This window comes from Grammomys surdaster, unplaced genomic scaffold (genome assembly GCF_004785775.1).
Source record: "Grammomys surdaster isolate TR1022 unplaced genomic scaffold, NIH_TR_1.0 146, whole genome shotgun sequence".
Classification (NCBI taxonomy): domain Eukaryota; kingdom Metazoa; phylum Chordata; class Mammalia; order Rodentia; family Muridae; genus Grammomys; species Grammomys surdaster.
The window spans coordinates 6173898-6197613 of record NW_021604604.1 but is presented as its reverse complement, the minus strand read 5'-3'; the positions used below and the strand labels follow the sequence as shown (position 1 = coordinate 6197613).

The 23716-nt window shown below is 35.5% G+C and overlaps 1 protein-coding gene across 1 annotated transcript in view; it reads left to right on the top strand.

The window, feature by feature from the left end:
- The window catches only part of Malrd1 (MAM and LDL receptor class A domain containing 1), a 639509-nt gene that overhangs the window by 543561 nt on the left and 72232 nt on the right, over positions 1 to 23716 (top strand). The window contains exons 34-35 of the mRNA XM_028764924.1: positions 3396 to 3521; positions 11375 to 11441. Of these exons, the coding sequence (XP_028620757.1) occupies positions 3396 to 3521; positions 11375 to 11441 (193 nt within the window). The remainder of the gene's footprint in view (positions 1 to 3395; positions 3522 to 11374; positions 11442 to 23716) is intronic.

Below are 23716 nucleotides of genomic sequence, written 5' to 3'. Positions count from 1 at the left end.
ATTAAATCTAACTATTACTTTTATTGAAATGTCTCAACAGTATGATGTTTTGTGAAACTTTAAAATAATTTACTGCTAAAAGAATAATAATTTATTGTATGTGTATTATGTAGTCATGGCCATATTCATTTCATACAATATTTCCAGATATCTATAACATGGATTTAGTTATCAGTATTTTAAGGTAGAATAAACCAATTGTGACTATTATAAGAAGAGCTAGCTTATTCAGATGACTAATCTACAGACTGTCACTGACAAGTAAAAATATTGTTATTATAGCTGTCCTAGCTAGTAAACAATAATAAAATAAATTGGTAATGGATGATCTTAAGAAAGAGATTCATTTTATATCACCAAAAGTGTCACTAACTTTTATTAGACACACCATTTACTAATGAGAAATATGTGAATTCCCTGTGTTCCAGTCTGTCTCTTACATTTCTGTCTGACATGAGTAGGTCACATATTCATATACAACAAGCCGTTTAAAGTTGCATCCCAAAGTATGGCTGAGTTTGGCCAACGGGTAGGGTCATCAGCAATTCAGCATACTGGGAAGAAAACATGAGTTCAGCAGAAATGATCGCATTTCCTTATCCAAATGCCACATCACTATTTGTTTTTTTTGTTGTTGTTGGGGGTTGTTTGCTTGCTTGTTTTTCAGTTATACAGTGTCCATTATAATGGTAATTTTAAAAGGTGTACAGTTTTCCTCTATTTCCAGCTGGTTCCCATATGAATGACACTGAAACTACTAGATTTATTCAATTAAACTTTCTTGCACAATACCTGGACCCTCATTTATCTATTTTAATCCTTTAACCTGGCTACCTCCCAGCCAAAATACCCAAAGTACTTGGATTTTGTTATTGATCTGGCTCTCTGGGCTTCAGATATATTTTCTCATGATGTTTCTTCTTGCCATCCTTATTGCTGAATCTCCCTTATTCTTTTCTCACTCTTCATCCCCTAGCTGGTTGCAGTCTCACCCTATTGTCTCCTCTGCCCAACCATTGGCTAAGCAGTTTATGTTGACAAGGCACAGAAAAAATAGTAAGCATTGTTGACATGAACGTGAAACAGGAAATATTTGGAATAAGCATTACAAAGCCATGTCTGGACTGCTACAAGATATGAGGGCAGAGAAATCAACATTTGAAAAACAGAAGGATAATATTTACATAGTCCACACAAATGTTACGCCAAGTCTGTAACTATTTATGGGCTATAGTATGGCATTGCAACACATATATACAATATGCAGTAATAAAGTTGGATATTTGGCAAGTCTATTGGTTGGTATACAAAGCACTTATTAGTACTGAGAACATTCACACTTTACTCACTGTTCTGAAATAATCATGCTACTTATTGTCATCCCTAATTATCCTGTCATGCTCTAGAGGACTAGTTATTCTTCCTATTCATCAATTGCCCAACACATGCCCTCCATCCTTTCCCTTCACCACCATCTTATCTCCCGTCTCTTATGTAATGCATTCTTTAGCTTCAATTTCAGGTTACTCTTCTGTAAACTCTTATTCCTTGGCCAGTTGCACTGACAATAACTTTTATAGCGTTTTATGCATGTCATTTATCTGAGACACACCTCTGTATCACTATCAGGTCACAGCATCATGTATCAGTAGAACACTTATTTTGAAGGGAGGTGAGTAGATATTGATTGATGGAACAAATGCTAATAATATCAGGAAAGCTTCTAGAACTGCAGATTGGTGTCAGAGGTGTGCCAATAGAGGAATCTTCCTACTTTTCCTTTATCATTTTGTATAATTAAGGCAATGTCAAGCTAGACTCCATGGTGTACTCCCACAATCCCAGCTTCAAGAAGCTGAGCTTAAAAGTCCAAAAGTTATGGGTTAGCCTAGGCTATACATAGGACCATGTCTCACACAGATGAACTACGTTGTTTTCCATTAGTTTTTAAAAGAAAACATGATTCTTTATAAATACATACCACTTCAGTTCATTAAAAATTGATTACAGCCGGGCAATGGTGGCGCACGCCTTTAATCCCAGCACTTGGGAGGCAGAGACAGGCGGATTTCTGAGTTCGAGGCCAGCCTGGTCTACAGAGTGAGTTCCAGGACAGCCAGGGCTATACAGAGAAAACTTGTCTCGAAAAACCAAAAAAAAAAAAAGAGATTACATTCCCATTGGCATAGTAGTACTGTTTATCAATTATTTTTAAATAGTGGTCTCACAATTAATTCATGAGAACAGTCTGATAGCTAAAAAGCTTGATTTTGCTACAGAAAAAGGCCTTCAAATATCAATTTCTATTTATATTCCCACCTAAAATTTTTAACACCTTTGAGTTGTCATTCTTACAATATTTTAACTTCTGCAAAGCACTGAAAACATTTTGTCTCATAGGATATTAATAGCATTTGATGAGGATCTTATCCTGATATCTTTAACTTCTGTATTTCATTTCTTTAAGGTTCTACATAGAAATATGGTCCCATTAAAGAGTATGATTTGACCATCAGTTGTGGGTGCAAATAAAACCTGAGTCCCTGGGAATCCATTTTTCATAAATTATTTCATCAATGTTTTCTTCTTGAAATTTCATGAAAATTACATGTTAATTTAAATCATGTTTAAAGAACTGTTTTCTCATTACAAGGGTGCTACTCTCCTGGTCTCACAGCAGCTGTGGTTTCCAGTACAGTATCAGCACAAGATCAAACCAGTCCAAATTATTGCATAGATAGAATGGATGATCTCTTGGTCCCTCCTATAATTGAAAAGCTATCATTAGTTGAAAGTTGCTGGAAGAGAGAGAATCATTCTGAGAATGTGGACACTTAGAAGAGTCTCACACTGTAGTGGAAGCCCAACTCTCATATGGGCAGCACTACCTAGATTTCAAAATGACACGAAGTTGGTAAGGACATGTGTCAAATGGAATATGGTGACTGTTGGGCAGGACATTTGAAAGAATATATTTATATTTCACTTGATACATGAATAAAAATTTCAAGAAAGAGACTTTAAAATTACTTTATTTTATGTGTATGGGTGTGCCCATAAACATTCTTTATGTACTTTGCCTGCAAGTTTGTCTGCGTATCACTTGTGTGCCTGGTGCCTGCAGAACCCAGAAAATGGCAGCAGATTCCATAGACTTGGAGTTAAAGATGGTTATGAACTGTCATGCTAGGAATCAAATCTCGGTCCTCTGGAAGGTAAACTAGTGCCCTTAACTGCTGAACTTGGAATAAAAAAAAAATTCCAAAAGACTGTTTCCAAAAATATTTTTTTTTAATAAAAAGCATATGATGACTATCATTTCATTATGAGAAATGCATTCAAAAGCAAATTTACTTGATACCATTGCTCATTTTCATCATCCTCATTTTTTTCAGCCAATCAGAGCTGCTCCGATGGAGCTTTGGCATGTAACTCATCAGGCCTCTGTATCCCAGCTCACCAGCGCTGTGATGGTACTGCCCACTGTGAGGACTTCCAAGTCGATGAGTCCAGCTGTTCAGGTACTCCTTTTCCTTTCAACATTTCATCATACTACAAACTATTAACTAAATCTGAGGTGATAAAATATTGAAAGTGGATTTTCTAAATAACTATAGACATGGATTTATAGTGTGGTTTTGGGGACAGAAAGAATACTGATATCCTAGATTATTTAAAAGTTTATAAATGAGTAATAAACTTTTTATTATTCTTTAAAGTGTTCACTAAATAATGAAAGCTAGAAAGCAGGCAGATGGCTCAGTTAATAAAGTACTATCTGTGCAGTCATGAGGACCTGAGTGCAGATCCCGAGCATCCAGCTAAAAAACTAGGCATGCTGTTTATCTGTAACTCTAACATTGGGACAACAGAAACAGAGTGATCATTGCGATTTGAATCAGTGGACTTGTAGTTTCCATGAGATCCTATCTGAAAAAATTAAGTTCAAGAGAAATAGAGGAAAACACCCAACATTCATATATGGCTTCTACACACATATGTACACCCCCCTACATACACAGATGAACACATAATACAAACATCATTCATACTGCACAACACAAAGGAAAACTACATACAATTTTAATTTGATATAATTTGTGGTCCTTAGTATTTAATAATCTCTAAACATTGGTTGTGTTCTGTGATAAGGAAAGCCTATAATATGTTAGTGTCTTTATGAAGCCGTCATCCTTTTTCCTACTTTTTGATGCGGATATTATATAATTTTATGTTATAATTTTCCATAAAGATATTAAATCTTAGGTTGCTTTCAAAATATTCTTTATTTTTCTGACCTTGGAGCACTCATAAAGGATAAGAGCTGATAATATACATAAGTTGTCCTATGTATAAAAACAACTCTAAAAATCCTATGATATATTATATAAAATCTCATGGCATAGTCTATTGCTATCTTCTCTCCTGAGTAATTGAATTTTTATTTCATGCTGGGGGTTCATAAAATAGTAGAGAGTTAGAGGCAATATAATTCTGTCAAGACTAAAAGATTATATAAATCAGCAATAGGAAATATATTTGATCATATTTCTTATTAAGTTGGTAATATCTTATGTCAAATGTAGGTAGGAATATATTTTATATACTTAAAGATACATATGGAGTTATGAAATATGTGGTTTAAACTTGATCCAGTTGTAGTTCACAAAAGGCTCTTTTATTAAGTTCTTATTTTTATGAGTATGCTAGGATATGATAAGTATTCAGATCTAAATCTACAAAATCTACAATGATAATCCACACAAAAGCACTATTGTTTCCATTACTATCTTAGAGCTCAGATAAGTGACCCCAAAGGAAGACCTGTTAATTTGTTAAAGGAGAGTAAGGAAGACGGTGGACATACAGATGCACAATGATTCAGGTCTCATCCCTCAGGATCTGGGGTAGGAAGATTTAGAGACCGGCCTGAGCTATACAGTGAAACTTGGCAATAAATAAATGAAAAAAGAGACTAACAAAGTGGTAGTAACACACTTCTGTTCTTTGAAACTTGACACTCAGGTTATGTCTATGGGAAGGTGAGATTTTCTTGAGGACATCCACTTATGAGCACCAATCAAACTAAGCTATGATTTATTGTTTGCTCTGACATGATGTACCATTAAAAATAAGGTCAGAGAAACAGAAGATTTGCCACACATATACTGAGTGATAGATACACTGTCTACTTCAGTCAAGTGCCCATCACTCACAATCCGCTTAGAAAGTTCAGGTCACACTGACATAGCTTCTAGGATGGAGTGACATAAACAGCTAGTGAAGCCATTTTCATAGATAAAATCCATGTTATGCCTTCTCTATCTATATTTTACATACTTTGGGATCTTCTATCAAATGTGATAAAGTTAATACTTGTGCTTATAAGAATGCTTTCAAGATAGACCCATGATGTCTATCTGGCAATGTACAACATACATTTCTATTTTCTAAACATCAGCTTCTTTTATGGTCAGCCTTGCATAGATTTTGAGGAGTGTTATCATTGCAGTGGCCAGCACTCCCAATAGTGGCCTCACAGCAGATGGTGAGCATCTGGCCTTACATACTTCAGTTTTTAGTTGGTCATTAAGAACATCAAATCCAGGCACAGTGTGAATATTACAATGAATTTTGTCAGTTCCCCACATTGCATTAGAAGGCCATAGTGTTTTCAAGTTGTGATTGCTTATGTGACACACACACACATACACACACACACACACACACACACACACACACAAAAGAAACAACCAAAAAATCAAGAATTTCTCGAACTAAAATTAAACTGGAAGTGAGTCTTCTAATTATGTGCAGTGGTAGCAGTTTGTAAAGTTTGTGCTAAAGTAAGACTATAATTTTGGTAACATTCTATTGCAAAGAGAATTGCAAAATATAAAAATGTATAAAATTGTAGGATGACACATTGAAGGTCTAATATATGTAATGTGTCATGATGACATAGCTTCATAAGTTGTCAGATGGTTTTAAACAACCCAAAGCCCTAACACTTCCCAGCAAGGGTCTTAGAAGCACCACGAGTCTCAGAGACTTCCTTCCTATGGCCCTTGTGGTGGGACTTGAAGGTTTAGAAAACAGAGGCTCCAGAGAAAATACTGTGTTTTCATAAAAGAATGAGAATCTGAGTTCAGATCCAGACCACCAGTGTAAAAACAAATCCAGGGACGGTGATACATGCTTATCATCCTATGACTGAAGAAAGACACCTATTTCTCTGGGACTAGCTAATGAGATAGTTAAACAGATTATGATGAGATGCAGGTCCCAGAGAAATATCCCATCTCAAAACCAATATGGATAGTGCTTCTTGAAAAATACAAGACTATCATATAGCTTCTTAAAAGTCATACACACATAAGCCATCACACACATACGTTCATGGATCCACATACTTTGTATGTATACAAAAGAGTATCCACCACTGGGGACTTGACATAACATGCTGTATAAGTTTTAGGATCCATATATCACTTTAAACTATACACAGATTATTGTGCATATGTTTTATAGTTCATAGTACATAGACCTCACATTTTGGAACCGAAGTAAATAATAAAGCATTTGAGATTCTTAGAAAAGCTGCTCTGTAAGTTAAATAACCAAGCTTTAGTTAGTTTATCACTCTTCACTAATAACCCAAATGAATTTGGTTAATCCCATTGAGCTTCCATTTCCACATAATGTTCTGAGGGCTGAGAAAAACAACATATGCCAAACTGTTTAGATTGTCCTTGGCTCACAGCAGGTCTTCAGATATCATCGGTGATGGTGCTTATAACAGTAGGAGATAGGTTGAAGAGAAGCTGGAGATACAGTGGATGAAAATGTAGTTTAGCTTCCAGACCATTCAAAGAATTCTTCCAATTCAGATATGAATGAGAACAAATATTTAATATATTATATGTACAACTCTTTTTTTTTTTTTTTGCTTTTTCAAGACAGGGTTTCTCTGTGTAGCCCTGGCTGTCCTGGAACTCACTCAGTAGACCAGGCTGGCCTCGAACTCAGAAATTCGCCTGTCTCTGCCTCCCAAGTGCTGGGATTAAAGGCGTGTGCCACCACTGCCCGGCTGTAAAACTAATACAGAAAAATTTTAATTGTAATTTCATCTTCCCAACTGTCATGTACCCATCTGTATCTCTCTCCCCCCTTTCTCTAGATAGATAGATGATTGATAGATAGATACTTAGATAGATAGATAGATAGATAGATAGATAGATAGATAGATAGATAGATATAGAGATAATAATTGATCAATAGATCATTTTAAATGAAAAATATGCATGTAAATCCAAAACACACATAGGTCATTAGCATATGATACCAGGTAATACAGAGAGAAAATTAGAGCATGTGTGACTATCTAGCCTCCCAGAAAAATTCAATGTAACAGATACCACATTCAAACCTCTATTTTATTCATAGAAAAGAATAGGTACCTAGTTGCGTATTTAAGGATAAAGGTTGTATCCATGCTTGAGTGTGTGCCCTTCTTTGTCCAAAGTAATAAACCAGAATGAGAATAAATGTGAATAGCCCTACAAATGTTGTATGACAATGAGTTATGTTGGCCTGCAGACACAGGATCATAATAACCAAGGCCAGAGGGTCAGGCCACTGAGAGGTCACTATACTACAGAACAAGGGGCCTTGTGCTCATTGTAATATGCTCTCATGGATCCTTTCATTATGTTCTTGAAATAATGGACCTCTTCATTTGTAACAAACTATATCCTTCCCCTTCTCCACTTCATTTACTGTTCAAAACTTCTCAGAGAAGGTTAAAATGAAAATAGTCTGTATTTCCATTTAATGATCTGCTACGAATGTATAAAACCTTCACAAAAATAATCCACAACTCTGTCAAAATTCCAGCATTGAGGCTAGGGCCAGATCAGTCTACAAAGTACTTGCTTTGAAAGCCCAAGGCAAAAAGGTTGACCAAATATAGATAGGAGATAGATAGATAGATGATTGATAGATAGATAGATAGATAGATAGATAGATAGATAGATAGATAGATAGATAGGTAGGTAGGTAGGTAGGTAGGTAGATAGGAAGATAGATGACAGACAGACAGACAGATGAAATGAAAGCCTGCCATGTCGGTCCACTTCTAATCTAAGTCCTGGGGAGGCAGAGACTGGTAGATATCTGGTTGGTGATCTCTAGGCTAGTTAGAGAAACTGTCTCAAGTAAATAAACATTAAACAACAAGCAAATGAAAACAACAAAGGCTTGGAAGACGGTAATGTGGAAAGATACCTGAGTTTATGCTTTTCCCTCCCCATTCACTCTCTCTCTCTCTCTCTCTCTCTCTCACACACACACACACACACAAACATACACACATATACTACTACCACCGTCACCAGCGGCAGAATGCCTTTTGCTCTAGTTAGCAGCTATGTTTTTTCCTCAGTACTTGAATACAAGGAAACACATACCGATGTTCCCATAGATGTTCCCACAGTATCATGTTGATGAGCAGCTTCATTCATAGTGATCACAGTGAGTACTAGTGGCTCCAAAAGGAAGTCGGTGATGCTTGCTGAAGACATTATGAAGCCTTAAAGCATCACACTTAGATTTTTGTTTTTGTTTGTTTTGTGTTTTTTTTTCTTACTTTCTGCAATAGAACAAAACCACTATTTGATAAATACTAAACTGCTCTTAGGAGAAATAAGCATACAATATCTGCATCTACTTGTGTCTCGTGATTATTGGGATTCTTTTCCTAGAACATCTAGTTTCTTGTTTTTGAAGGAAATTTCAAATCTGTCCTGTTCAAGGGGGAACATCACTCCAAGGAAAGATGACTTTTTACTCTCATTGCTAACTGTGGAACCCCTAGTTACTTAAATAAAACCAAGGGAGGCCAAGATGGGAAAGACTATTGGGAAAGCAAATTGTTGAAATATTTTGAAACCCCAAATGACACTTGACAGTAGATACTAAACACATGCTATTTTCAGACTCTCCTGCCTCCCCCAGCTGTTTTTTTTTCCTAATGCTATTGGAATGTTCTGGGACTGGCTGTACAATCATTCACAACCTTTCCTCCAGTATTCTACTTTAATCAACAATGTCTCTATAAAATTAATTTTTCTTCATAAATTATCTTTTCTTTTTCCAAGTTGAGCCCTCACTTTCCCTCTATCTCTCTCCATCTCTCTGTCTCTGTCTGTCTTTGTCACTCTTTCTGTCTGTCTCTGTCTCTTTCCCTCCCTCCTCCCCTCCCTCCCTCCCTCCCTCCCTCCCTCCCTCCCTCCTTCCCTCCCTCCCTTCCAACCTCCCTCCCTCCCAATCTCTCTCTCTCTCTCTCTCCCTCTCTCTCTCTCTTTCTCTCTCAAGCTTGAAAGCTTGACTAACTCCTATTGGTGTGCCTCCTTGGCACCTATATCAGTGACCATAAAGTGACTTGATAAAAAACAAAAAAATGGCTGAGTATAAAGGAAGCTTCCAGTTCATGCCTCTGACCCACATTTTATATGGGTCACAGAGCTGCAGACTTCAGTGCTGTGGAGATTCACAGAGTCCTTCCCTTTGCATGTCCCTTAACCACCCCAAGACAGCATCATCTTTCCCTGTGTAATTTTTTCCCATTTATCATTCAACTGTGCAAATGAAGCCACAGGCTAGCCAATGGCCCATCTAGAAACTGGAAGATTATTCTCTATTCCTCCAAGTAACCATGAAACTGTTTAAACTTAAGAAGCTTAATTGATTATAAATTTTTATAACACTCATTCCTCTGTCACAATCTTAGCTTATTCCTTTAGGAAGCAATCATCTCTTTGCTGATTCTTACAAAGGACTCTTAACTGTATTGGTTTTATTCTCCATTTCTTCTTTACTGAACAGACTGGTGCCAATGTTCCCTTTCTAAGCATGAATTATGCCAGGTCCTGTCTTGACATCCTAGCTTCCATGAGCCTACGTGCTCTGCGATCCAGTATATATGACTCTTATATTATCACAAATACAACCAGGATGAATGTTCTCCATACTGAGTTCATTTAAGCCTAGCAGCCTCTATGCTTACAGCACACAGCATGTGATTGCCAGCATAAGTGGGTACTGATTCTAAAATGCAGAGCATTCTGTGATTTTGCTAAGGTCCCATCCTTGTTGCTCCTATCAACTTTCAATGTCCATCTAAAATGTTGCTGTCTGTAAAATTTATTGGTGTTTCTCTTACTCTTTTGCCTGTTCAATAAGCCTGGACCATCATGCAGGCTCCAGGCCTGCATATTTTTATGATGTCATCAGTTATAAAACATAAGATGTTCTCAAACATTCTCAAAAAACTTTAGAAGAATTCTGTTTTTACTTTTGTTTAATAGAAAAGAAACACACAAAGATGTTAACAACATTCTCAGTATTAGTTGAGCTAAGATTTCAACTCAGATGCCTGGCACTAGTGATGAAAACCTCATCAAGTGCATTACATTGCTAGTATTATTCCTTATGACATTCCCAGCGTCTAGCTCAGTGTCAGATATTTAACAGGTGGTCAGAGTAAAATTGCTATATTAGTATATTAAAACATAAAATTGATAGAAGTTTCCATCAAGAATTACAGTTAAAATATCCCAAGCAGGGTGGAATGGTATCCTGAAAGAATGGCTATATTAAAAAAAAATAGATGGGAAAAGCAAGATGGAAAATTTGGGAGAAAAGAAATATCGGCCAGCCTTGATGCATCAGGAAAACAATGTCAATACATGTTCCACAGAGCTAAGGACAAAAAGTGCTTCTGAGGTAGAAAATATGTGAAAATATATGACTTAAAATTTTAAAGTATTTACATTGTCTGCAGACTATCTTAGAAAGTAAATGTCCATGGTAAAACAGAAAGTAATGCCTGCAATGACAGAGCAATGCCTGGGTAAATGGAACAATGTGAGCTACGTTGGCATCACTCAGACGCAAAGGTAGGGCATATGTATGCACAGAAGAGCCAGTCCACCCATGCAGAACATTAATCTGCCATAATTCAGAGACTTCTAGGACACATAAGAGATGGTTCAGTAAACACCACTAGTATAGCCAAAAACAAGTCTTGAAGACATCTCAGAGATAAACAGACTGTACTTAATCTAGGGGGAAATATCTTCTTTTACAGTAAGTCACTCAGATACATATGAGAGCAACAACCATCTAGAACACCAGGGAACCCTGGTCAGATTGGAATGAGAGTTGTCCACATGAAGAATGTCTAGCTTTTAGTAACTTAGAAGCTGGTTATCCTCAGAGATAAAGTTTAGCACTATAGCTAATACTAATATACCCTCCTTCCTTACAAGAATGTTTATAATTAACTGTGGCATTTGTGATGCTTCTTTTTCAGAGTGTCCAATGCATTATTGCAGAAATGGTGGCACTTGTGTGATAGAGAATATCGGTCCCATGTGTAGGTAAGAACATTACATAATTGTTTTTAACTTTTAAGTCAGTTGCATACTTATTTGTCTCAAGGCTTGAAATATTAGAGCATAAATGAACATATGATTATACATGTAAAAATACTGGATTATGGAACTAATATACAACTTTATACACATACAAGATTTAAAAACATGAATATATTTCAAGAAATGTTGAATATTTGACGCAGTTTTACATGTTTTCAACATTTTCTAGCATGTGGGATGCAGCATTTTAAAAATATGTATTACCTGCATTTGATGTTTATGTTTTCAAAAGATTTTTGTTTGTGTTTTTTGAGTCTCACTCTGTAGTCCAAGCAGATCTTGACCTTGCCATGGTCCTCTTGCATCAGCCTTCCCCGGGGCTAAGTTTATAGGTGTGAGCCACCACACATGGCTCAAAAGAAGTTTTTCTGACACAGTTATCTAATTTCACATGACTTTTGTTGTTGCTACTTAGAGACTCAGTGAGTTTAGTCTAATGCCTGTAATTCTACTGTCTTTTATTTCAAATTCCATATTTGACTCACCTAATAAGAAAGAATAAAATTAATTTATAAGTAAAGCTATCTTCTGACTTGCCAATGGATGTTTGTGAGAAGAATAAAGGTACAGATAAGGAATACATTTGCATACTCTGAGCAAAAATAAACAAAAACAGTCCTTATGAGTTCTTTTGGGAATTGCTCATACTGCATATCAAAGATTTTTGATATTTTTCCTCATCCTGTAGGGAATTATGCAAAAAGTTTCATAAGCTCCAAAGGAAATAATGCATATTGCATTATATTTGTTATCTAGTAGAGCAATAGCAACACTACTTTGCTTATTGCAAAACCTATTGAAGGCTGATATTCAAATTATAATGAAGCACGTAAATATTTAGAAAACACCAATAGCTATTTAAATTCTTAGAAATTTTTGAGTAACACTCATATCTTTGAATGGATAGTTCCTTTCTGTCTCATGGAGGAGATTATAGAGCCCTACCCTTCATTTTAGACCTATTGGCTACTGATGCATTCTAGGGTTAGGATAGTTACTGTCTTTAGCTGGATACCCATTAGTGATCCCATCAGGCTCAGCAGATAGCATCAAACCCATGGTAACAAAGACGATCATAGTCTAGAGTTACTAAACTCACTGAGTCTCTAGAAACAACAAAAGTCATGAATGTGGGAAAGCAATTTGTGTGATAGGTGGTGAAAGAATGGGAGTGAGGTTGTGGAGTGATTATAAGGATGCTCATTATACATGCATGACATTGTGAAAGAACAAACTCAACAAACACTTCAAACAGAACAAACAAACAACAAACAAAAACAATAAGGGCCTCAGGCCAACTAGACAGCTTAGAGAGTAAAAAGCATTTTATAGCTAGGACTAAGAACCCGAGTGTGATCCAAGTGGATTTTGTTAACTTCCCAAATAATCAGTAAAGTCATTATGTTTGATTGAAAAATAAAGACTATGAGTTCAAACCTGAACCCTGGGATCCACATAGTGAAAGAAAAGAACTGACTCTCTAAAGTGGTCCTCGGATGTCCATATGCTGCAGTAGCATGTGTGAGCCCAAACAATGGCTTGTGTACTCTATATCTAATATCTAATATCTATATATATATGTATATGTATATGTATATGTATATGTGTGTGTGTGTATGTGTGTGTGTGTGTGTGTGTAATAAAATTGATTAAAAAAATTAATGATGAACTTTATTATGAACTTAATTGAGCATGGCTTTAACATTGATTAAACTGAATTTCAAGAGAGTTGCTTAAAGTGATTTGTCTCTTAAATCCTTTATGTAACTGATTTCACATCTCAGACTTATACTTTTCTTCATATTATTTAGATGGAAGTTTGCCATGTTTTATTATTTGATCCAGAGATGGTATGCATATTAGTCATTGCTAAAATCTACCCCAAAGAAACTGAGAAGGCTGCCATATGATGTTTATTGAACATCAGCTAAGTGGATGAAGCTTTTTAATGTCAACTGTTTACAGTACTGCAGTTTGCAGGGCTGTCCTCTTCAACTCTGTTGAGCTGGAAAGCTCACTGGCTTTAGATAGTCTCAGCTGAGCAAGCAAAGAGCTTTACATTCTTGGCAACCTCCTCAAGTACTTAAATAAACTTTAGCAATTGAAATCCAGATGGAGAAGCAATAAATTTATTTCTCTCAATGGCAAAGCTCAAAGGTGGGGGACAAGCTATGACAGAGAGACAGAATTTCAGGAAGGAAATTGATAGCACAAAGTTTAAGCATACTGTCAAAGAAGTCTAAAAAGTATATTAACAAATTGTTTGTGAAATACTATTTTCACAGAAAATAAATTTAAATAAATTTAAAACTAGTGATTATGACAAATTTCTTATAATTTACTGTTATGTATTTTTAAATAATTTTTTTATCTTTGACATTACATATAATTATTTCATAGTATAATAGTGTTATCTGTATATGTTTTGTGCATGTGTCATAAATAAGTATATTGTGCTTGATCTAGTGTAGGGAAGTTTCTAGTAGCAAGTCACTGAAGTACACTAAGGACATCAGTCCATCCCAGAGAATAGGGGTCATGATCAAGTGAGCAAGTGAGTATAGGAACATGGATGGATAAGGAAAAGAGCCAGGAGTCAGTGTCTAATGAAATTGCTTAGCAAACATCAACAAAAAAGAATACATTCAAATATGGCAGAAATTATTATAACCACAAATATTATAGTCAACTAAAACAGAGACTATGTCAAAGTAAAGAATTATATATATATATATATAATTAAATATATATAAATAAATATAAATATATAAATTATATAGAATTATATATATATATTTATACAATATAATTTATATTTTAAACAAGAAGTGTACAAAGAAGAAAACTGAAAAATTAGGGAAATCATAAACAAAGATAATTAGTATATATACTGATTGTAGTCTAAATTGTAGCATAAACTCATTTTAATGGAAACATACTGTGAAATTAAAATTAACACTCTAAAATTCTAAGATGGGCAAAAGCTTTCATGTAACGAATAGTACAATAACCAAATATACAAGACAAAAATTCTCAAATACTCAAAATATTTCATTAAAAAACACTAAAGAAGAAACAAATACTGTATATACACATGTTGAGGTTTTGTCTTTTACTGTTTATTATAATGCTAAGTGTGTGGTCCCAAGACCTAGAGTCTACATGTAGCTTCTATTACCCTGTCCCCCAGTTAAACCTGATTGGTAAGTTAAGATGCCACTATCCAATAACTGAGCAGAAGAGACATAGGTAGGGTTTTGCAGGCTTTGGGGGAGAAAAAGACCATGAGAAGAAAAAGGTATAGGAGAAGAGGAAGGAGAAGTTACCATGGGTTAATTGAGCCATAAAAATATGCCCTAGGGGCTAGCTGATTGGAGTTTAGAGACTCTCAAATGAAACATAATAAAAAGTAAGTAATAACTCAGGGTTAATGATAGAAAAATAGACTCTAACAACATGGAGGGTAGGCAACTACCCAGCTCTTGTGTAGTTTAAGACTTGTTGTACATATAAAGACTATAAATGCATCTTTCTCCCAAGAACTCAATAACCAAGTGGGGTTAGAACCTCAGGCCAGGATTTAAATATTTTCTACAACATACACAGCCAATCCAATTTTATTATTTTACGCTTTTTATTGCTTTGTCACAGCAAAGACCCATGGATAGTGTGTCCAAAATAATCAGTTACTTGACTAAATAGAAAACTGTAATAAAATGCTAGAAATTATTGTTTAGCCTATTGTTGTTTGTTTTTTAAGAAAATAAAATATCATCAATTAAAAAAAAAACAGGAAACATAGACTTAGGGCATTTTATGTAGATAATTTTATATTCAAGTGTCTCTTAATCTTACAAATTACACAACAAAATGACCTATGAAGATGGGACAGAGGAGAAGAGCTGGGTGCAATGCTTAGGAGGGCTTGAGTCCAATCAGAGGAAGAAGAGGATCTACACCATAGTATATTCCTCTGACTTCCTGAGCGTTCTCACAGTACTCCCACAACATCTCTCTCTCTCTGTCTCTCTCTCTGTCTCTCTCTCTGTCTCTCTCTCTGTCTCTCTCTCTGTCTCTCTCTCTCTCACACACACACACACTAGCTAGATTTTATAAAGATAAAAGACAACACTATCACTCCCCCTTTATCATCTTTAAAGCTTGACAATATTTGAGGGTAGATCATATTTTCTCGCTGATAATGAAGATCATAATGTTCCTCATCTTTTCATGATCTATAGACAACACATACCTGATGTGGGAGCATCTGTTTGAAGAATGTGCTAACCAAAGAATAAACGAAGCAATGAGTGAACAAATGAATTTCATTTATGCAAATCAGCCATCTATAATTTCACAGAAAATATCATCATGTTAAAGTATGTTCTCAAATGTATTGAGACTCATTATGTCATCATAAACCCAATTAACAGTTACAAATGAAATACTGGGGAATTTCTAAGTCAGAAGAAAGAATATACTGAGAAGCACATGATATGTTTATTATGTGATCAGAAATTACTGCAGTTTTCCAATGACAGAAGAGGGTGCTCTTAAACTAGGAATATCATTCAAACTCAACTGCCTGGCCCTAGCCACAATGACAACACAAATTTTATTTCCACAAAGCCACTGTTTTAAAAACTCAGTTTAGGAACACTGTCCCTTTTCTTCTTTTACCCATATTTAATTGTAAAAAATAAAAATGAACAGAAAAAAAAGAATGAAATAAAAACAAACTACTCTAATTCCAAAGAGAATGAGTCCTTTTAAACATTGTGGATTACTTAAACCTATGCACACACACCACTTTAACTAGGCTATTTAAAGTCTATGTATAAAAATAGACAACAAAATATTAAAAATCAATTGAAACAAAATGACATTCTTTGCATCAACTGAATTATTAGAACTTCGCAAAACAAAAAGAAGTTAAAAAAATTGAAATGTTCAGATCTCAAGTCAATATAGGTTAAATGTAAAAGTATTATGACACTGGGAAAGGGGAAGAATGAGCCAGGAGCAAATGACACAAAGCAGTGAAGAAAATAGTCAAAGGAAGAAGCAGAGGTTGTAATAAAATACGTTTGCATCCTTGAAGCCCCTCCAGAGGAAGAAGAACATGTACCATTAATGTTTAAAAATGAATCACTGGGCTTTTGCAGCAAGATTTGCATGGTCTCTTGTTGGAAATGAAGATCTTGGCTGGAGAACCAAGAGCTCTGACATCAAGAGCAAATAAAGATGGTATGCTCCAGAGGAGAGGGATGTATTTCCTCTCTAGCTCTTTGTTCTCTTCTGTGCTTCAGTGGCTCTGATGATGCCAAGCTTCTACGATAAAGATAAGTCTTTATTACTCAGTCCCCTGATTCAAAACACTCTTACAGATACACCAAGTTGTTTGTTTGTTTTTAAAACTAATTATATAGGGATTTCATAACCCTGTTTATTAATGTCAGATTGAAGTCCATTTTTCCATGATAGCTAAAAGTTAATATTCAAAAATGCTACACATTCATTTACATTTTAAGAAAACAATTCTATTTCTAGAAGTTTTCTATCAGTAAACTCTAAAATATTTTTTAGTATTGTCCACAGGACTATTCATTGAAGCCTTATTATAAGTTACAAAAAGTATGAATGCCTGAAATAACATAAATTCCTGCCTAGAGAACATGGGCTGTACGGTAATGTGCAATGAGACTGGGGAGTTATTGAAGACCCTTGATTGGGCCAGGTGTGGGGAAGATCTTACCCAAGGCAATCTAAAGAGCAATGGAAAATGCCAAATAATCATAAGAATTATTATGCAATTGTTTTTTCTTTTCCTCAAAGAATAAAAATTATAATCTACAGAGTATACTATTGTGAAAATTATGTATAAGTAGCACTTAAGAGTTTTGACCCACCTGGGGAATTATAAGCTTTACATATGCCTGTAGGATAGATAAAATTATCTAATTTGGGTGTTAAAAAAATGAGTGACAGTCTAAGAGAACTGTTTCTGCTGTTAAGAGTGTTTACTGCTCTTGAAGTGGACCTAGATTGAATTCCTAGGATCCACAGTCATGTGGTGTAAAACATACAGACAGATAAAACACTCATATATGTGAAAACAACATTAAATATTTAAAAGTGATATGATGGACTAAATAATTTTCTCTGAGACAAAAGCAAACAACCATTGGCATTACCATCACTATTATTGATATTTAATCCTAGGTCTTTGAGGAAGACTCTAAGACTATATACAGTTTTAACTGTGTGGCAGCTTGTCTCTTTGGAGTTTGACTCTGTGACCTCTAATTCTAGAACTGCAAGGTCCTGTGAGTGTATATTTTTATCCAATTTCTGAAATAGGCTAAGAAATATTATCTTCAGTTGTATGCTGCTCTTGAACACAAAGAACACTTCCTTCCATTCCTGTAGGGTTACATGTGATTTTATTAGTTGAGAACATTCTGAAGTTGGTTCTAGATCCAGGGTTACTGTGCTAATCAGTTTGTGAATTGTTTATCTACTGTTGTCTTAGTTATCTCCATAGCAACTCAGTTTATTTCTTTACAAATTGACACACAGAACCAGTCAACATTATATAAGACCATTCCTTCTGTTGTTAGTTTTTGAAACTCGGTGTTCAAGTGCTTAAAGATTAAATATATGACCATAGCTACAGGAAACTGTTGCACATGAAAACAACTGGATTCTCCAGAGGTCAATTTGGAGAAGCCAACATTTAGACATTTTACATAAGCTTGGGGGCCATATTGTTGAACTTTTTTTCAAATTCAATAAAAGGAAAAGATGGCATTATAGAGAAATAAAAATTACTCAGCCAAAAGTAGGAGTCAAAGATACCCTTCTCTCTCAATTTGCTTCTAATTTTATCTCAAAACTTGGAAAACATCATTACTATCATTAAAATATATTATATTCTTGAATATATTAACAGAGGAGAAGAAAGTGTTATCATATAAATGTGGTATCCATTTTAGGTAATGTACATATTAAATAAGTGGATTTAGTTCCTTGACAATGTACACCTACATAAAAATATCATGTTGTACACATCAAATGCATAAATCTTATCTTTCAACTTAAAGATTAATATTTATTGAAACATTTTATAAAACCATAATAAATGAATATCTATCAGGCATTTAGATTATGATATTTACTGAAGAATTTTTATCCAAAGGGGCAAGCAAAAAAGACATAGGTGCTAACCATATTGACAAAAAGAAAAGCCACAAATACTTTACAGCTATAGATAGTCTATGCAAATTAAACAGAATGAGGGAAAAGTTTGTCATGATAGCTAGATACAAGATAAATGAACCTGACTGGACTGTGTTGGAGATTGGTTTTATTCCTTTGATTCAATAGGAAATATGCATGTCCAAAAGTTAAAGTCCTTGTACCCAGTTGGTTTTTGATCAGTCAATAAAGATGCCAGTGGCTAATGGTTGGGCAGAGGAAGATGGAACAGGACTCCTAGAGTTGCACGGGCTAGGAACTGGGAAAAAGGAGACAGAATATCACCATGATGTGGTGGGAAGATCAGATTTAGAGATGCAGGAGAGAGCCAATGAGCCATGTAAGAATTTGGGTAAGTGGCCATTGGCTACTTTCCTGATTGGTCCTGGAATAGCAGACAGAGGATTAGAACTGTCCAACCATTGAGCTAGAGGGCATATTAAAAATAAGCTAATGTGTGTGTGTGTGTGTGTGTGTGTCTTTCATTCATGGATCCAGGGACCTGCTGGGCAGCTGTCTGGAGGAGGGTGGCCCACAGGGAGCATAAAGCTGAGTAGTCAAACTCCATGCTGTAGGACAGATTTTCAAAAATAGTAGTAATAATTGAACCAGAAAACTATGGAAGAGTCTATCCAGAAACTGGGACATTATCATAATACATGCTCTATTCAAACCTGACAAATAACAACACAATTAACCACACAAAGCTGCAAACAAAGGAACTTTCATAGATGACTTCAAAAATAGTTGAGAAAAAAGTATGTAAACCTCTGTCCAGTACTGTCAGTATTCAGTTCTCTATGACAGTGGGTTAAGGAAAATCAGCTCATTGGACTTAATCAAATCCAGTCAGCATTCTGTGCCTGTAATCATTCTTAAAACAAAGAGAAGGATTTAAATGCTTATCTGGAAACTTAAGCATAAAATTAAGGCATACGTAAGAATTAGTAAAGCTATCTATGAAGTCATAACTTTGCAGTAAATACCGTGACAATGAAAAGGAATAAATATTATTGGATCAAACTAATCTACTTATAGATAATATAATTACACGAAACTAGCATATAAAGTAAAATTTCAAGTTAATGAGAAATGAATAAGTTGAACTGGCCGTCAGTATTAGGAAAAAATGTTTAGTCAATGATAAATTATTTTTAATTTTATATAAAATAATTGTTTTAAATTATTTCTGACACCATATATATAAATTACTTTCCAATATTTCAAAGCTATACAGAGGTAAACAATTTCTTATGTAAATAATGAAAGCTTTTGTAAAATTTTAAGTATATCTGTTTCAAAGCAGATGTAAAAGCAATAAGCAGCTGTAAGAATCCTCTCCAAAGAATAACTCTTGAACAAATTTAGTGAAAGACACTAGGAATAGAATTTGCCAGTAAAAAAACAGCCAAAACTGTATTTTATATAAAAATGTATAATCCATACATTACTTTCCCAAAGCAACAAAATATATAATACATAGACAATGAAGACACACAAAAAAAGACTATATAAATGGCTAATATATGTCTGAAAGTAGTTCAACCTGTATTAAAAAGTTAGTAAAGGAAACTACTGATTTGCTAGTTTTATGTGCTATTGAAATAATGCACACAAAAATCAGTGTAGTGATAGCCACCATTAGTCAGAATATATCCACACTAGCCTCTGTATATACACTTCTGGGCATGCAACTTTTAAATATCCATCAGAAACTGAGCACACATTAGGAAGAAAAACAGATATTTTTGGAAAGGCAAAGTGCTAATAACAATTTGAAAGTTTAACATAAAGTATATACTAACTCAACAAATTCAATCCTGGAATTAAAACTAACATATGATTGATATGTTAGTGTGTGTGTGTTATTGTTATATACACACATATACATATACACATACACATACACATACACAGACACAGACACAGACACATACACATATACATATACTGTTTATTTATATGCAACAGAGACCACCAAGTCAATTGTCCCTATTAAGTCATAGGAACCCACTGAAAACAGACATAAGTGTTCAATGTGGTATATTGAAAATCTATGTAACATTTTAAATAGAAAATACAAATCTTGCCAATAGAAAAGTTTCAATGTTATTAGAGCAAATATATAAACTCCAAATAGAAAATTTACTAAGGTCCTATATCTTGGAGGAGAAGGTGTCTAACTGTATATGGGGCTGTGACACATATTGAACTATAACGAACAGTTGGTGATGTCTTGCCTTAGTGTGGAAAAGAGACTTCACATTTTAATTTCTGCAATTTTGTTTTAACAAGCTATGGTTTTGTCACTTTAAAAGGTGAATTTTCAAGCTAGATTTTCAAAAAATGCTTACAACACAGACACACACACACATGCATACACACACACATGTATGCACACACAGACACCCATTATATATAGCAATAATACATACACAGAGATACTAGTTATATATAACAATAACACACACACAGACACAGACACAGACACAGACACACACACACACACACACACACACACAATCAGTGGAAGCAGAAACAACTGGCTGATTTTAATGTGTTCTCCCAAGATGGATTTGTCCCTCCATTTTCTCCCTATTGTCAGAGAACATTGCATACTTTGTACCCCAGGCTCCACCAGCCAATCAAGACCTGTTTAGGAATGCTTCTGATGTTTAAGCAAGAGTCTGTTCTCAGTATGCTTTCCAAACTCCTTCGCTGTGTCACTCCAGACTTTGGGCTTGATTGTCTCCTATGTATCACTAATCATGAACATAAGAGAGTAATTAATACCTCATTTTCTTTCTGTGTGCCCTTTTCAAGACTCACTGTGTGCTTGTAGTAGCCTCAGTCCCTAAATTACATTCAGGTTTTCTATGCTAGCTCAGTGATTCTTTTGGTAATTGGGTATCTGTTCCTCCCTCATGACCCTACACCTTTCAGGGAAGACATTCTCTGAGGAACGATATGGCCCAGATTCAACTCACTGGTCATAGCTGACAGGGATTTGTGATCTAGTTGTTTTCCAAGTTCTCTGCTATGATCTGACTGTTAAATAGATATTTCTGTCTTCTGAGAAGAAAAGAGGTAGGTTATTTCTGGGGCAGTGTCTACTTGCCAAATGGCTTGCTTTAAAAGTCAGAACAAGAGATAGCTGTTCATAGTGCAAGAATCAGAGTTCGCATAGCTCTTTCACCCATGCTCAGACAGCTGTGTAGGAGTTGCTCCATCATAACCAGCACGGTTCTTATCAGTTTTTGAGCATGAGCACAAGGAAGTTTTAAGGGGTGCATTTGATTAATAATGACATCTTCCCTTTCAGTGCTGTGATGTGTTTTGGGTGTCTGTGCATGCCTATGTAAGTGTATGTGTATGTATGTATATATGTATGCATGTATGTATGTATGTGTATCTGTGTGAATATGCACAGTATATGTGTGCCTGTGTATGCCTGTGTGTTTGCATATGTATGTGTGTATGTGCCTATGTGAGTGTATGTGTGTGTATGTACACACATGTGTGTGTGTGTCTGTATGTATTTATCCCTGTGTGTACATGTGTATGAGTATGTATATGTGCCTGCGTGAATGTGTGTGTGTGTGTGTGTATGTACGCCCATGTGTGTGTCTGTCTGTCTGTATGTATGTATCCCTGTGTGTACATGTGTGTGAGTATGTATATGTGCCTGCGTGAATGTGTGTGTGTGTGTGTGTGTGTGTATTTGTGTGTGTGTCTGTGTATGTGTGTGTCTTTATGTATGTATCCAGTCACTCTAGTGCATGGAACTGGAGAAAAAGCCCAATGAAGATAGTAAGAGACCTGATTGTCTACGAATCTAACAAGAGTCACTGCTCTGAATTTCACAGTTTTCCAAACCAGGCTCCCTCAAGGATATGGGATGGCAGCCCATCCTGCTCTCTCCTGATCCTACACACAGCTTTTCTTCCTGCTCAGCCAGCATGAGTCTAGCTATGTCACAGTGGAGTCCTTTGTGTGTGCTGTTGCTAGGTGGCTGAGCTTAGCCTTACAGAAGAAAATCCTAGCAAATGAGGTAAACCGTTTTGAACTTACCCTCTCACCAGTGAAATGTTGACTAACTTAAGTGATTCAGGGCATTTTAATTTTGAAACTCCTCTGGGAATCTTCTTAGCCCCTGAAATCACTGGTCTGTGTTTACTACTCCACTAAATTTGTTATCTTCTGTCTGCAAATTCTGAGATGGAGGCTGTTCCCTCTATATTCTTCAAGCAAAGTTCTATTTTTCTGCTTTTCACCAGCAGAATGGAGAAAATAGTGAGACTGTTTTACATCCCCACACTTAAGGTAAAATAATGACTAATTAATAATCTAAACTTCAATCTATGTTTAAATGAGCATACACCTTGCTGTGAAGTTCCAAATCACATGTCTTTAATTTATCATCTGGAATCACAAAGTTAAAACACAGAGTTGATCACTTCATAGGAAAGGTTCTAGTTTTGATGTCACCACAAATTGACATAACATCACTTCTGACTGGACACAGAGAAATCTAACTTCCCAATAACACAGCTTCCTCATAAGTACATTTTCATTTGGTAAAGAAAAGTTGTAAGATGGTGTGTGTGTGTGTGTGTGTGTGTGTGTGTGTGTGTGTGTGTGTGTGTAGAAAGAGAGAGATACAGAAACAGAGACAGAGAGACAGACGGGGAGAGACAAAGAGAGACATACACAGGGCAAGAGAGAGACAGAGAGAGGGAGGGTTGTGAGGGGCACATTTACTACAAAGCATATGTGGAGATTAGCAGACAAGTTCCTGGAGTTTTTTCTTTCTCTCACCATTAATTAGCTTCTAGGGGTCAAACTTAGGTCTTCAAGCTTATGCAGCAAATACCTTTACCCACTGGGCCTCCTGGCTCATCCCCCAAATCACTTTTTATTGAATGAATTGTATTATTGCTTTTAGCCAATTCAGTTATGTA